Raw genomic sequence first — 15,119 nt, forward strand, 5'->3', positions numbered from 1 at the left:
GAATTTTAAATTTGAATTAAATTTAATAATTTTAAAATTGAATTAAACTCAATATTAAATTTTTAAAATTTAAATCGAGGACAACCCATCTCATTTACGCTCATAGTCTACACAATTAAAAGTGGATTGCCTTGCCTAATCACACTTTAGTGTAACCAGATTTAAAATCAAACAATCTAGTGAGAGAATTATAATACTAATAAAGAAGTCGCCATTGCTTTCTCTTTCCATTCCTCACTCTCGCTTAATTCGTTTTCTCTGTAGCTTCAAATCTTTTTAACAGCTGTATTACAACTGATCCTGATTCCTTGGCATTTGATCTACTTCATGTTTTTTATGTGAAACAAATCTCTCTGGATATCTTTCTTTCTTTTTTTTTGGTTTGTTTGCATTTTGTGCTTGAAGAAGTGGTGAGAACAAGGATTTGGATCGGAGATGGAAGAGGTTGCCGGAGGAGCGGCGGAGATAGGGACCAATGGGGGGAGTGAGTCACCGGTGAAGATGGCGTCAACCACGACGGGAGTAGCTCCGCCGCTTACAGTGTCGGCGACGTTCAAGGAGAGTGGAGGGAAAAGTTCGTCGAGGAGGAGACCTGTTAGACCTAGCTTCGATGCGGATAATGAGTTCATTACGCTGCTTCACGGGTCGGATCCGGTGAAAGTGGAGCTTAATCGGTTGGAGAACGAAGTAAGAGGTCAGAAATGTGGCTCAATCTAGTTGCTTCCCCCCCCCCCCAAAAAAAACAAACAAAAATTGATTTGGTCCAATTTAGCTGCTATTTAGTTTACAGTTAACCGTATTTTATTTTGTTCATTCCATTTTTTTTGTATTGGGTTACAGATAAAGATAGAGAACTAGGAGAAACACAAGCAGAAATTAAGGCACTGAGGATGTCTGAAAGGCAAAGAGAAAAGGCTGTTGAAGAGGTTGATTGAATTTTTTATATTATTTTGAAAAATATAAGGTTTTAATTATGTAAGAAATGAATGTTCACTGATGGTGAATACACTAGCAACACTGATTGTTAAAGTAGTAATTTATTTTGAAAACTTCTGTAATTTGCTACAATTTTGTCGATTTATGTATGACATTTTCCTCCCCTTTAGTAATGTTTGCTCTTTTTTGGGGGTTGGGCGTGGGGAGTTCTTCAAAGTTTAGAGATGATACTTTAAAAAAATAATAAATTGATGGAAGATGGAGCTGTTTGTATCTGAAGAGTAGATACTGTATTTTTAAATGTAAATCACTGTTTCTGCCTGTACATTCATTGCTGACAGTGAAACTATGTTCATTCTGATTGTTGGAATGTTGGTTTCCCGGCCTTTGGGATATACTTTTCTTTAATACAAGATAGATGTACTGTTATGTCAAAGTCATGTTGGGTGGAATTTTCATCATTGTTATTTGTTACTTTGTAATTTTTGTAAGATCAGTGATGTGCTGTCTCATCAAAAATAATGAATCCATTTTTGGTACTTTATCCAACTTCATTTTCAGATTGCCTTGTAGTATCTGTATGTGCTTATTTTAAATCGAAGATTAAGACAAATTAATTGCACTGCTTTGCATATGTTCGGTTGCTTAGGTCTTGTCCGTTAAATTTGTTGGCTTTTCTTTGTTAAATGTGTTGCAAGATTTCATGTCTACCTGTAATCTAGAACTCATTTCATAGTTTTCCTATTAGATTAAATGTTGTTCCTCCATTTATATTTATGTAGAAGTATTTGATCTCATGATTGTTATTGGTTAATTGCCCACTTTGTCTTATGACTTGCTACACCTGTATATTACAATTGCTCATTATTCATGTCAAGGAAAACTTGTCCTTGTATGTATTTTGTGGCTTTTCTAAACTTGCCAATGCTATTGCATCAAACTTAGTTTTTCGATCTTTTGTAGTCAGTCAATATATAAAATTAACTTGGGATTGTTGCAGTTTTGGATATGTATGACATATGGTTTTACGTTAACTTGGAATTCTTGTAACATTTTTTTGTGATTGAGATGGGTTCTGAGTTTGTCTTTTGTTTATCTTTTGTATCACAGCTCACTGATGAGCTCTCAAGAATGGAAGAGAAGCTTAAATTGACACAATCTCTTCTTGAAAGCAAGGTATTGCTTAGAGGATTTCTCCTATCATTAATGTTTTTGGTGGTTGTGTTTCTATGTTTAGTTAATAAACAAGTTTTGCAGAATCTTGAAATCAAGAAAATAACTGATGAGAAGAAGGCATCCATGGCTGCCCAATTTGCAGCTGAGGCGACTTTGCGGAGGGTTCATGCTGCTCAAAAGGATGATGATATGCCTCCCATTGAAGCAATTCTTGCACCCTTGGAGGCTGAGCTGAAGCTTGCTCGGCAAGAGGTATTTCTTAAATCTTTTGAACCATTGGTCTGTCACATTAAGTAGTTGGAGATTGTCCGCACCTTTTGTGTGATGGTTTCTTACTGACTAGTTCTTTTGGTTCTCTTTGCAGATTGTAAAACTTGAAGATGATAACAAGGCCCTTGATCGTCTAACTAAATCAAAAGAAGCAGCTTTACTTGAAGCTGAAAGAACTGTACAAGTTTCATTGACCAAAGCATCCATGGTGGATGATCTCCAAAACAAAAACCAGGAGTTGATGAAGCAGATTGAAATCTGCCAGGTTTTCCAATCATTCTTGGTGTTTCCTATTTTTAGATGCATTAGGAGTTGAGGCATATATTTTTTGCATAATCTGTAAACTATTTATGAATAAAGTCACTTATCCATAACTTGTGTAAGGTAGGAAGAGAACAAAATATTGGACAAAATGCATCGCCAAAAGGTTGCTGAGGTTGAGAAGCTTACTCAAACAGTAAGGGAGCTGGAAGAGGCTGTTCTTTCTGGCGGTGCTGCTGCAAATGCTGTTAGGGATTACCAGCGAAAAGTTCAGGAGATGAATGTAATGTGCCCAGTGTTTAAGTCCCCAAGATTGCCCGAGTTTTCTTTTTGTTGATATAGCCTTAAAGCTCTTCTCAAAATGAATGTTTTTTGTGTTCCCTAGGAGGAAAGAAAAACTCTTGATCGAGAGCTGGCACGTGCAAGAGTATCCGCCAATAGGGTTGCTACAGTTGTAGCAAATGAGTGGAAAGATGCTAGTGACAAAGTAATGCCCGTAAAACAATGGTTGGAAGAACGGAGATTTTTGCAGGTTTTTGTTCATAGTTTCGTCTTGACTAAGACTATAGTCACTTAAAATATTACTTCCTATTCATTGTGGACTTCATTTCTTCCAGGGAGAAATGCAGCAACTTCGGGACAAGCTTGCTATAACAGAGCGTACTGCAAAATCTGAAGCTCAGTTGAAAGTAATATTCTGATTGTGACTATTAGCATTCAATCTCTATGTTTATTTTGCTGCTTTTTGAATAAGAGCCTTATTTTTCTTTACTTGCCAGGAGAAGTATCAATTGCGTCTTAGAGTTCTAGAAGATAGCTTGAGAGGATCTTCTAATAGTGTTAGTCGCAGTACATCAGATGGAAGAAGCATGAGCAATGGGCCTTCTCGGCGTCAGTCACTTGGTGGAGCTGACAGCTTCTCAAAACTTGCATCCAATGGGTTTTTATCTAAGAGACCTACAAGCTCTCAGCTGAGATCCTCTTTGTCTTCTAGTACAGTGTTAAAGCATGCTAAAGGAACATCTAAGTCATTTGACGGAGGAACAAAATCATTAGACAGGGCTAAAATGCTTTTAAACGGAACAGGCTCAAATACTTCATTCAACCAGCCTTCTGAAAGAACCAAGGAGTGTGGCACACCAAATAAAGAAAATCCTGATGATTTCCAACCAGTTGGCAAAGAGGATAATGTTCCAGGAGTGTTGTATGATTTGCTTCAGAAAGAGGTCATAGCTTTGAGGAAAGCTGGTCATGAGAAAGATCAAAGCCTCAAGGATAAGGATGATGCAATTGAGGTTAATCCTTGTGTTCCTTCGACTCAATGCCATTTTATTTTATCCTTCTGGATAAGTGTTCTAGTAATCCTAGCATTTTTCAGATGCTTGCTAAGAAGGTGGAAACATTGACAAAAGCAATGGAAGTTGAGGCTAAAAAGATGAGAAGAGAAGTAGCTGCTATGGAGAAAGAAGTTACTGCTATGCGTGTAGAGAAAGGACATGAAAATAGGGCCAAGCGGATTGGTAACTCCAAGGGATCTGCTTCTCAGCTGCTTTCTGGAAGGTGCTTTTTTTTATTATGGCTGTTCAGATTTTAATGTTACTCATTTTCCTAAACTCTAGGTTAATATTAGTATATTTATTAGTTGATTGCATTTTTCCTTCACTTATTGTGGGGTTAGCGGTCATGGTCACCTTTCTGTTCAACCCTTCATGTTTTTGCATTTACTTTTTACCTCGAATTTCAAAGTTCGTACTTGTTTAATATTTTTTTGTATTATGATGGCTCTAAATTTACATGTGATAAAATGAGATAGTTTTCTGATGGATAAAATTACTATCCCATTAATGAGTTCCATCTTAAGTAGAAGATATGGGACCTATGACTGTGTTGGCCCAAGCTTGCACAGGATCAAATCGAAGTTGTAGTGTAGACTGTCATCTAGCATATCAAAATAATGCCTTTTTATTTTTTTAGAAAAAGAAGTATGGAGCTGATCTACATGTTTTGTCAAGCTTTTCCTGATTTCCTATTCTGTCCTTGGCAAAAGGGCATTTCTGTTGGGGGTGGGGGGGGATCTCGCGGTGAACCAACTGAAGTTGTAGAAGCTAATAATAAAAATGAATCATTTTCTACTTGAGTACATCATAAATGCAAACATATCTATGCTTGCAAAATGCAAAATCATCTCCAAGCCATAAACTTGTAGTCTTGTACTCTTCTAGCAGAACAAATGGCAAGTATGACTCAATGTTGATAATTTGCCTCCTCATCGGTCTTCACTGCAGTTTATAGTGTATGTGCACGTGCATTGCAAGATTAATATAGATTTTACCGGGGGGTTGTTACATAATCATTCTAAAGCTGAACTTCCTAGTTAAAACTCTGAGTCAATTTAGTTCTTGTTTTACTTATCATCTCTTTGTTCACTGCAGTTTAGTGTACGGGAATGTGCATAGCTAGATATTCTATTGATTTTACCTGTGATTGTTACATAATCATTCTAAAGAAAAGTTCCTAATTGAGGTGTGAGAGTATAATTTTATTTACTTGGTTCCCGGTCTCCCATGTGTTCTTCGCAGTTTAGAGTGTACATTGCAAGACATTCTATGGATTTAACTGGGGATTCAAAATTCATTGTAATTTTCAATTTGTAGTGAAATCTTATTTTCCTTTTCTGCCTAACATAGAAATGTCACCTTGCTAGTTTACGTTTTGTTGATTTCAGCTAACAAGGACTGAAATTTATGCAGAAATGTGTCTCGGAGTGGATTAACGCGCAGCACTCAATAACAACAAATTTTAATTCCGAAAGCCGGAGGAGCAGAGTAAATTCGCACACTTTCTCGAGGTTCCTTGTATTATGACATATATGTATTTCGAAATATTTCTTTTACCTCTCCTTTGGTGATGGATTATAAAGTAATAACTGGCATGCCGATGAACCTATGAAATCATCGAATGCTTTCGAGTTCACATTCGTAGAGATGAATGAAAAGCAAAACAGATGGATTATTTTACCTTTTTATTTTACATTTATTTTACTATATTAAAATATGTCTTACGAACACATATATCCACTAGTATAAATACAAAAAATTATATTCTCAAAGAAAGTGCTGAAAATCTTTTGGTGATGGCACTTTCTGAAATAAATACAATCTATAAACTTACAAATTAAAATATCTAAATGTTGAGTTTCATGAATTTAGTGACACATTTAAGTATTACATTAATTAAAATAAATGATATTATCAGACTAAATAAGATAATCTCTATTATAAATGACAGATACCAGAATAATTGTTGCTAAAATATCATTGCTCCACTTTAAACATTTTTTATCCCATCACTCACTTCACTTTATTGTGAATGTTTAATTATTGAAATTTACTATCATTTTTATTAATTTTGAATTAAGAATAAAATCAAAACTAAAGGAGATAAATTGTTAAACTTTAAAAATTATAAATCTATTACACATTTATCACAATTCTTCTTTAAAACTTTTAGGCTCTATACATGAGATAAATGCTACAAATTTACAAGTATTTCTAAGAAATGATATAGTGGTTACCCTTTGGATGGATCACCCAAAATCCCATCACTTTTGACTTAGTTGTATTCCCTTGGGTATTAGATCTCCCTTTCCTCTAGAGTTAGATTCTTAAGAACATCTTGATTTTGCTCATGCTTTACTTCTCTCAGTAATGATTCATCAACCTCATTTGAGTTTATGATACATCTATCGCAATCAACACAAGAATACTTCCTAGGAGGGGGGTTTTTTCGAAAAAAAATATGAATAGACTCTTTTACCACTAAAGTTCTTTTATTAAAAACTCGATAAGCTTTATAGTTCATAGAATATCCAAGAAATATTCTTTCATCACTTTTTGCATCAAATTTGTCAAGATTATCTTTTTCATTATTTACAACAAAACATTTACACCTAAAAGGGTAAAAATAGTTAATGTTAGACTTTTTATTTTTAAAAAGTTCATATGTAGTTTTCTTTGAAATAAGATTAATCATTACTCTATTTAAAATGTAATAAGCAGTGTTTGTGGCTTCCGCCCAAAAATATTTTGGCAAATTGTTTTAACAATGCATGGTTCTAGCCATTTTCTTTAAAATTTTAATTTCCCTCTCAACAACTCCATCTTGTTGAGGGTTTCTAGGAGTTAAAAAATTATGTCTTATACCACTAGAGTTGCAAAAATCATCAAAACCAATATTTTGAAATTCGATTTCATGACCACTTCTAACACTAGAAATTGAGTAGCCTTTTCCATTTTGGTTTATTTTTGAAAACGTGATTAATTTATCTAAAGCTTCATCCTTAGTACTTAAAAAGAGAATCCATGTGAATCTAGAGTAGTCATCAACAAGCAAAAAAGCATATTGTTTTTCACCCAAGCTAATAGTCCTAATAGACCCAAATATATCAATATGAATTACTTGCAACACTCTACAAGAGGAAACATCATGAATGGATTTAAAGGAAACTCTTTTACTCTTACCCTTAGCTTATCTAAGTCAAATTTTAGTGTTGGTAAACCTCTGACTAGATCATTTCTTTCAAGTTTATCTAATATGCTCATTCTAGAATGTCTAATTTTTTATACCATAACCATGATCATTTTCATCTTTAGCTACTAGGCATTTATTTGATGAAATAATATCATCTAAATGCATCTTGTAAATGTTTCATATTTTGTATCCAACAAGCATAATCATGTCAGAAGTCATATCAATAATTTTGCAACCATTAGACTCAAAAATAACATTATAACCTTTATCACAAAATTGACTAATAATAAGAAGATTATGCTTTAATTCATTGACATATAACACATTTCAATTAGTATGGAAGAATTGTTACCAATTGAATTGATTCCTTTTATGTGGCCTTTGAAGTTTTCACCAAAAGTTACTACTCCTCCACTTTTAGGCTTGAGCTCTTTGACGCGATTCTTATCACTAGTCACATATCTTGAGCATTCACTATCAAGGTACCATGAATTTGCACTTACATTTGTTCCTTGTAGTAATGCTCCCCCGCCTATAAACATAGATTAATTTTTTTTTATTTTTGGTACCCAAGTTTTTTTGAGTTTAAAGACATTAGTTTCCAATAATCTAGTCCCCTAATATATCCATTTTTCTAGGATATCCTTGTCCTTAGTAGCAATTAGTCCTCTGGGGACCCATATGCTTCTAACAACTTTCTTATTTGAGGTTCTTTAGGGACATCTATGTTTGTACGGTCAAAAGTTATTTCTAACATAGTTGGATTTAGAAGTTTGACCTTTTTCAAAACGATTTGATCCAACTTTGTTAAAAGAAGCCTTAAAATCATCAAGTTTCTTTTGATGATAAATATGAACCTTTGAAATCATGTTGTGCAAGTCTAGATTTTTCTTTTCAAACTCATCAAGTTTGACTTGCATATTCTTGACCTTTCTTTCAAATTCATTGTTGGTCTTGGATAAGAGATCATTTTCATTTTTCAATATTGAAATGTTTTTCTTATGTTTTGAAAGCATAATCTCAAATATCGAGGCTAAATCATCATAAGCCTCTTGTAATTCATCAAAAGAATGTTCATTCAATGTAGATGAAATAGAGCTTACCTTAGACTCGTCCTCAATGGCCATGAGACACAAATTTTTACTCCTCTTCATCGGAGCACTCTTTATCAATCCATATAGTAATGTGCACCTTATGTTTCTTCTTATTAGACCCTTTCTTTTTTAATTAAAGGTAATCGAATTTGATATGCCTCAACTTTTTCATTTATAACAAACAACAAGTCATTCACTTTGGATTCATTCTTGAAGCCCTTATTTCTTTGAAACCTTTTTCCTCTATTGGACCTCATGAATCTCTTGAACTGTTTGGTAAACATTGTCATCTCTTTATCTTCACCATCTTCATTCGAATCATTCTTACCTTTGGTAGATTTAAATGAAATTCCAATCTTCTTCTTTTTTTTGCCATTTCTTTATTTTCTTCATTTTCCTTTCATACTATTCTTTTTCCTTCACATTATCTCATGACTAAGCAAAGACCCAACGAGCTCATCTATATGAGAGTTTTTAGATTTTTTGCTTTAACTATGACGGTCTTTTTAGATTGCCACGATTTAGAAAGATTATAGATCATCTTCTTAACCAACTTATCACTTGGGATAATCTCTCTAAATCCTTTATGCCCATTTATGATAACCAAATGTCTATCAGTCATTTTAAAGTTCATCCCATTTTTGATATCTTCATCTGGTCTCATCTTAAAGTTCTCATAATTATGATTGAGAAGATTAGTCTTAGTTTTTCATACCTTATTTGTTCCTTCATGTGTAACTTTAAGCTCATCCCAAGTTTCCTTGTCATTGGAAAAAGATGACACTCTCTCGAATTCATCGGGCCAAGTGCACAAAATAGAATGTGTGTGGTCTTAGCAATGAGCTGGACTATTTTTTCTTCTTCATTCCACTCCTTCATATCTCTAGTTGGAGTAGTATGGCCTCTCATCATGATACTCTATGCTCCCGTAATCGCTTGTTTGAACAAAGAGTTTAATCCCATTCCTCCAATAAGCATAGTTGGCTCCATTGAAGTATGAAGACTTACTGATGGGATGAAAATCACTACCAATGTTGAAGTTTGAAGTAGATGTCATTTACGACTTAAACGACGATTGAATACTTTTGGGATATTCTCAAGAGGTGGCCATTAAACCTTCTAATGTGTTTAGCTATGATACCAATTATTGAGTCAATCGAACCAATGAAATGCCAAAGAGGGGGTGAGTTGACAATTAAAAGATTGATGTAAGCTTTTTTTTGCAAAAAAAAAAAAAGAAAGAAAGAAAAATCGACACAAGCAATTTTAGAGTGGCTCAACTTCTTCAATGAAGTCTATACCCACTACCTTAGCTTTCAGATTAAGAATTTCAACAAATTCACTAATTTGTTCAAACCTTTTGGGACATGGTGTAATTCTTACAACACACTTAGACTTATACCCAAATTCTAAAGTTTACAACCCTTCCCAAGAAAATATCACAAATAGTAAACTTTGAAAAATCTGTTACAAGGAGTGTGTATGCACAATTCAAAACAAATAGAACACTTGAGAAAATAAAAACAAAGAAATACACAAGTGTTTTTGAAAGCAGAAAAAATATTTGAGAATGTTGACTTGAATTTTTTACTCTATGTGATTGCTTTTGGCTCTCTTTGATCTATTGTCTTCACATATAACTTGTAATCTTGTTTTATACCCGTTCAATCAATTCTAGTCGTTTGGGTAGTTGTGATAGTTAATAGAGTTGTTGGGATGAAGGTTCCCACAATAAATGTTGCCCAGACGCCTTGGGTATTGATACTCATGCTTGGAGCATCGATACTATCTACATTAATCACAAAGATATAGCTATTGGAGAAATAAGGGTATCAGTGCTACATAAAAGGAGTATCAGTACTATTGTTATAAGTAGTATCAGTACTAGATGAGTATCGACACCAAAATGGTATAATAGAATTTGAATCTCTCAAAAACATAAGAGAAGCATCAGTACTCCCACTTGGAGTATCGATACTGATATAGTATCGATATCAAAACAGTTTACTGGAATTTGCAAAAACAAAGGAGTATCGGTACTGCTATGAGCAATATTGGTATTACAGTGTACTTTTAAGCTATTAGCATCGATACCATATGAATAACATCGGTACTGTTAGGTTTAAAAATAATTTTTGACTCAATTAAAGTTTGAAACCCTATATAAAATTGTTTTCAAATTATTTACAATATATAACTCAATTTTCTAATAAAGTAAGGAGTGAAATGGAGTTTTTGAATTAAAAAAATTATATACTCAAATAACCGAATCGAATATAATCTTAAAATTTATTAAAAAAATAATTCCGTTTTAGTATATCAAATTATCTAAAGATGTTCAATAGCATTTCATTTTAAAAATTAAAAAATGGAATGTAAAAGAAAATAGAAGTGACAGATGCCCATTAAAAAATTTATATGATAGTTTCTTTATCTGAGAGAGATGATAAAGGGGACTAAGCAGATACAAGCTCCATGAATGGTTTTTCTTCGGTCATTTTTTTCTTACTGGATAAAGCTTTGAGGGTTAAAGATTTTCACCCTAAAATCTAACTTTTTAAATATTGATACATAATTTATTAAATATAAATCTTATCTAATTGATTTTTAATAATAAAATAAACTACGCCATAACAGTATTATAAAATTAACGGTTGAGTGATAAAAAAATTAATGTATAAAATTTTGTTATTAAATTAAAAATTTTAAAGTATAGTGAGTGAAATAGGAAAGATGGTAAAGTTTAATGAGTAAATTTATAGTTTATTTATAAAAAAAATATAAGTATAATGGATCATCTTGACAGGTACCCAAATAATCTGATTAAAATCCCTAATGATTAGATTAGTAATATCCAACAAATCATTAAATTACCTCGACAGGTTGGGCGTTGGCTCTGTCCAAGAAACCCAGTGCACCTTCAATGTTTCCTATCGGAATCATCAGTTAAAATAATGTCAATAAATATGATCAATTATTGTTTCAATCAAAAGAGTCCATCACTACATCTAGTAGAATATCATTACGAAAACCATATTTCTTCCTAACAGAGGTTATACAGGAGTTGTGTTACCTGCAACTGTGAGGAACCCTCCAAGAGATGATTGATTGGTTCTTTAAATCCAAAGGCAACGACATGAATGCCCTCCAGTCTTGAAGCATCATTTTCATGTCACGTAGCTTTCTATCCATTCCAACACAACAATTTACATGCATTGTACATACCACATTCAAGTCTCTACTATGTTGGCAGAGACCGCCGAAGTAAGCCGTATCCAAGAATCGTATCTTCAATCCCATTTTCCTGATCAAAGGCTCCGACTTTATCTTATTCAGAACGTCCTGATCGTGATATTTTGGATAAATTTTTCTTGAAGAATACCAGAATTTGTAGAATGCAATCGTCCGATTATTAGATTTTACGTAGTTAAATCCCCCGTTAGGTCTGTTTTCCATATCATCGGATCTGCCAAAGAATTTGTCGCATGATATCTGGAAATCAGCATCCGGAAAGAAGCGTGGAAATGGATCACGAAACCACATGATATCGGCATCCTGGAGAAGTAAACCCATAGATGCATTAATTATGCAGATCCAGAAATATATATGTATATGGTATTAATTAGTACCGTACCGTGAAGACGAAACTATAACCCAGCTGGAGGACAGTTTGGAGGAAATCGATCCTTCTCCACATCATCTTCAAGTATTGCGTGGTCCTAAAGTATGCTTCCTGGTGGAAGTCAACACCCTCGGTGACAAGAGCATAGCAATGCTTATGTACAATTAGACAACGATTGTATGCATTTTGATCCAAGGCAACAACCACCAGATGGTCTAAAAGCCTATGCGTGCCATCTCCGAGCTCAAAGCCCTTGAGGAAAAGCTCGAAAATTGATCCTGGGCTCGCCCAGGCTTCATTTAAAGTCGTTAAAATAACAGTCTTATTCACCATGGAAGCATTGTTCAAAATTTCTTCAAGCTCTTGGGTCGATTCCTGCAGTAATAAAACATCCTATGAGGACGCCGTTGACCGTAACTTGAATTTGCAAAAAGTAAATAAGATGTCGTTGCTATGAATTCGGTTTGAATTTAACTAACCGGAAGAGATGAGTCGTTGAGGTAAGAAGGGATAGAGGAGGAAGAAAAGGAACCGGACGACAAATCAGAGGCGCTGTAAAGAACCAAAGCGATAAGGGTGACGAAGGTAAGAAAGAGAGCTCCACGGCGCAATTGGATCGAGGTTTTGGGAGACATGATGAGAGGAAAAGACGGCGGAAGAGGAGTACAACGGAGAGAGGTGGATGAAACCGACGCCCGTTAAAACCTTATAAAGTTTGGACAAACTGATGTCTAGAAGAATCTCAACCACAACAACAACAATTTCAAACTTGTCCATTGATTTTTATCTAAGAATAAAAATCAGAAGACGAAGACTAAAGAGTTACAGGCTGTTCAGATTTCCGAGTTCTTGGTCAATTAAAAGAAAAAGTGTAAGCTACGCAAATAGTCACTAATATTTGAGTAAATTTTTGATTTCTCGTCTGAAGTTTCAAAACTAAAAAGTTGGTCACTAACACAATTAATTTATAACAAATCGGTTATTAACATTATCAATTTATAACAAATTGGTCACTCGACGTTAACATCGTTAACTTGTGTGACGGAAAACTTATATAACCCATTAACTACTGACACACTACACCAAAACTGTTCTACGACGACGTTTTTAGCGGCGTTTTGAGAGTAAACGCCACTAACTATAAACATATAGCGGCATTTACATTCCAAAAGCCACAAAATAGTAACTGTAGTACTTTAGCGGCGTTTGTATAAAAATGCCGCAATTTGGTTCATCTATAATGGCGTTTTTTCAACAAACGCCGCAACAGTTTAGTACTTTAGTGGCGTTTTTATACAAACACCGCAATAGGTTCATTATAGTGGCGTTTCTTAACAAATGCCGTGACAGATTAGTACTTTAGCGGCGTTTGTAAAAAAATACTACAATAAAATTTATCTATAATGACGTTTTTTCGGTTTCAACAATAGGGTTATTTAGTTGTGGCCTTTGAGTTTAAAAACGCCGCAAATTTTAAAATTTTTATCTCCCTCCAGCCCGATCTCACCTTTCATTTTCCTTAACCTTTTCTGCTTATCGCCGATCTCACCTTTTCTGCTTCCCTAACCTTTTCGGTCCCTTCACCGTTTGTTGTTTGCTGTTTGGTGGCAAATCCATTCCTTTTTCCCTTCCTTTAAGGATGATCCTAGGTTTTCTCAACGCGGCTCCAGGATCTCTAAAACGATGAGTTTCGTCTTCCGAGGAACTAGATCAGATATAGAGAGTGGATTTCCAGAGATTATTCTAGAGAGGCGGACTGTGGATTTCCAATGATTATTCCAGAGAGGCGGACTGATTATTCTGGCTTGAGGTTAAAAGGCCAGGCTTTTTGATTTTCAGTTATGTTTTGTTCATTCTCTATTGTTTTTAATTCATTTTTTCCAGTAAGTATGTTTTGATTTAAGTTAATCGGTTCTTAGCGTATCAATGCAGGAAGTCCGGTCAATTCCACTCTCTTGCGTTTCTCGTTACAGGTACTTGTTTATCATTGTGTTTATCTTAATTATTTCTCCCTGTCTTCTTCTTTTTGAATATTTTCCTTGTTGCTACAATCCTTCTGCTATTCATGATTTTGAATTCGCAACAGATATCACCTAATTTTCTGGTAATTTGCTTCACCAAGTAGTTAAATTTCTTTTGGTATTTGCTTCTTTGGAACTAATTTAAGGGGTTTTTATATTACTCTATTCATGCATCTTTGGTTGTTTGTTGGTGTGTTTTTATGGAAACAATGTTAAGAATGTATGCTACCTGTCAACAACTTCAAGCTCAGGCACAAGCCCATGCCGCAGCAGCGAGTGCACTTTTGGGTCATACTGAACTACGGTTGCATATGCCGCCGTCAATTGCAATTGCAGCTAGAGGGCGTCTACAAGGTCTTAGATTGCATCTTGCTATTCTTGAGCGAGAATTCGATGATCTCGGTATGGCGTTCAAATTTTGGTTTCATAATGAATTTCTCGAGTTCTGTTTTTATTTATAAGTGACAGGGATTGAAGTTTGCTTAATGGAGTTCAAGGGCCCAGTGGCTTGGTGAAACTGAGCAGGAGAGAGTCAGAATTATAAGGGAGTGGGTGCAAATGAATAGCCAGGGGAGAGGTGCTTGAATGGACAGTAGGGAAGAGCAAGCTGCTGATGGTGGTGGTCAAATTGAACGAATTCTTAATGGATTGCTGGTTAACCATGTTGAAGGTCGAACCGAGCATTTGCATAGGGGCATTCGAAAATTATATGGTCGACAGGCCCTGCTTGATAAGCTCAAAAAGGCAGAGAGAGAAAGGCAATCAGAGCTTCAGGGGTTGTTGGAGCATCGGGTTGTAACAAAATGTTGAGCCATTTTTTGTTGGTGGTTGGTGTCTTTAATTGTTCATATTTCATTTTATATTCTTCCTAGATATCAAACAAAAGAGAAGAAAACTATATTTACCGTAGATGATAATTTGTTTGCTTTAGTCTTTATAGATTCTCATTGGTAATTTACATGTGTTTTTCTTGCTATGACAAAGCTCAACTTTTAGGTTTAATACATCCTCTAAAAGCGGTATTAGATGTGTCATTATGGATTAGTATCTTTCCTGTAAAATTTCTTGAAATAATATTTGTGATATTATGACGTGTAGAAAGAGTGTGTATACATAATACTAACCAGGACAGATGTTGAATGAAAAACAAGAATGCTATTACATTGAACTAAGAGAAGACTTCTGATTTTATGTCTTAAGTACAACATG

At 34.5% G+C, this 15,119-nt stretch overlaps 2 protein-coding genes and 1 pseudogene across 2 annotated transcripts; 2 read left to right on the plus strand and 1 right to left on the minus strand.

Moving 5' to 3' along the window:
* The first annotated feature begins 241 nt into the window (after positions 1-241).
* On the plus strand, positions 242-5,574 carry LOC120122115 (microtubule-associated protein 70-2-like). The gene is made up of 11 exons (XM_039141352.1): positions 242-694; positions 841-926; positions 2,047-2,112; positions 2,194-2,364; positions 2,477-2,647; positions 2,771-2,926; positions 3,029-3,175; positions 3,261-3,332; positions 3,423-3,938; positions 4,022-4,203; positions 5,394-5,574. Exons 1-11 carry the CDS (start codon positions 436-438, stop codon positions 5,431-5,433), a joined length of 1,866 nt encoding a protein of 621 aa, XP_038997283.1. The 5' UTR covers positions 242-435; the 3' UTR covers positions 5,434-5,574.
* Positions 5,575-11,138: 5,564 nt separating this feature from the next.
* On the minus strand, positions 11,139-12,669 carry LOC120122083 (uncharacterized protein At4g15970-like). Its single transcript, XM_039141324.1, has 4 exons — positions 12,369-12,669; positions 11,902-12,264; positions 11,341-11,822; positions 11,139-11,197 (listed from the first exon to the last, which is right to left on the minus strand). The coding sequence occupies exons 1-4, from the start codon at positions 12,522-12,524 to the stop codon at positions 11,188-11,190; spliced, it is 1,011 nt and encodes a 336-aa protein (XP_038997255.1). The 5' UTR covers positions 12,525-12,669; the 3' UTR covers positions 11,139-11,187.
* A 739-nt stretch (positions 12,670-13,408) lies between these two features.
* LOC120122109 lies at positions 13,409-14,675 on the plus strand (annotated as a pseudogene).
* Positions 14,676-15,119: the final 444 nt, after the last annotated feature.

This window comes from Hibiscus syriacus, unplaced genomic scaffold (assembly GCF_006381635.1).
Source record: "Hibiscus syriacus cultivar Baekdansim isolate YM2019G1 unplaced genomic scaffold, ASM638163v2 tig00110384_pilon, whole genome shotgun sequence".
Lineage (NCBI taxonomy): Eukaryota > Viridiplantae > Streptophyta > Magnoliopsida > Malvales > Malvaceae > Hibiscus > Hibiscus syriacus.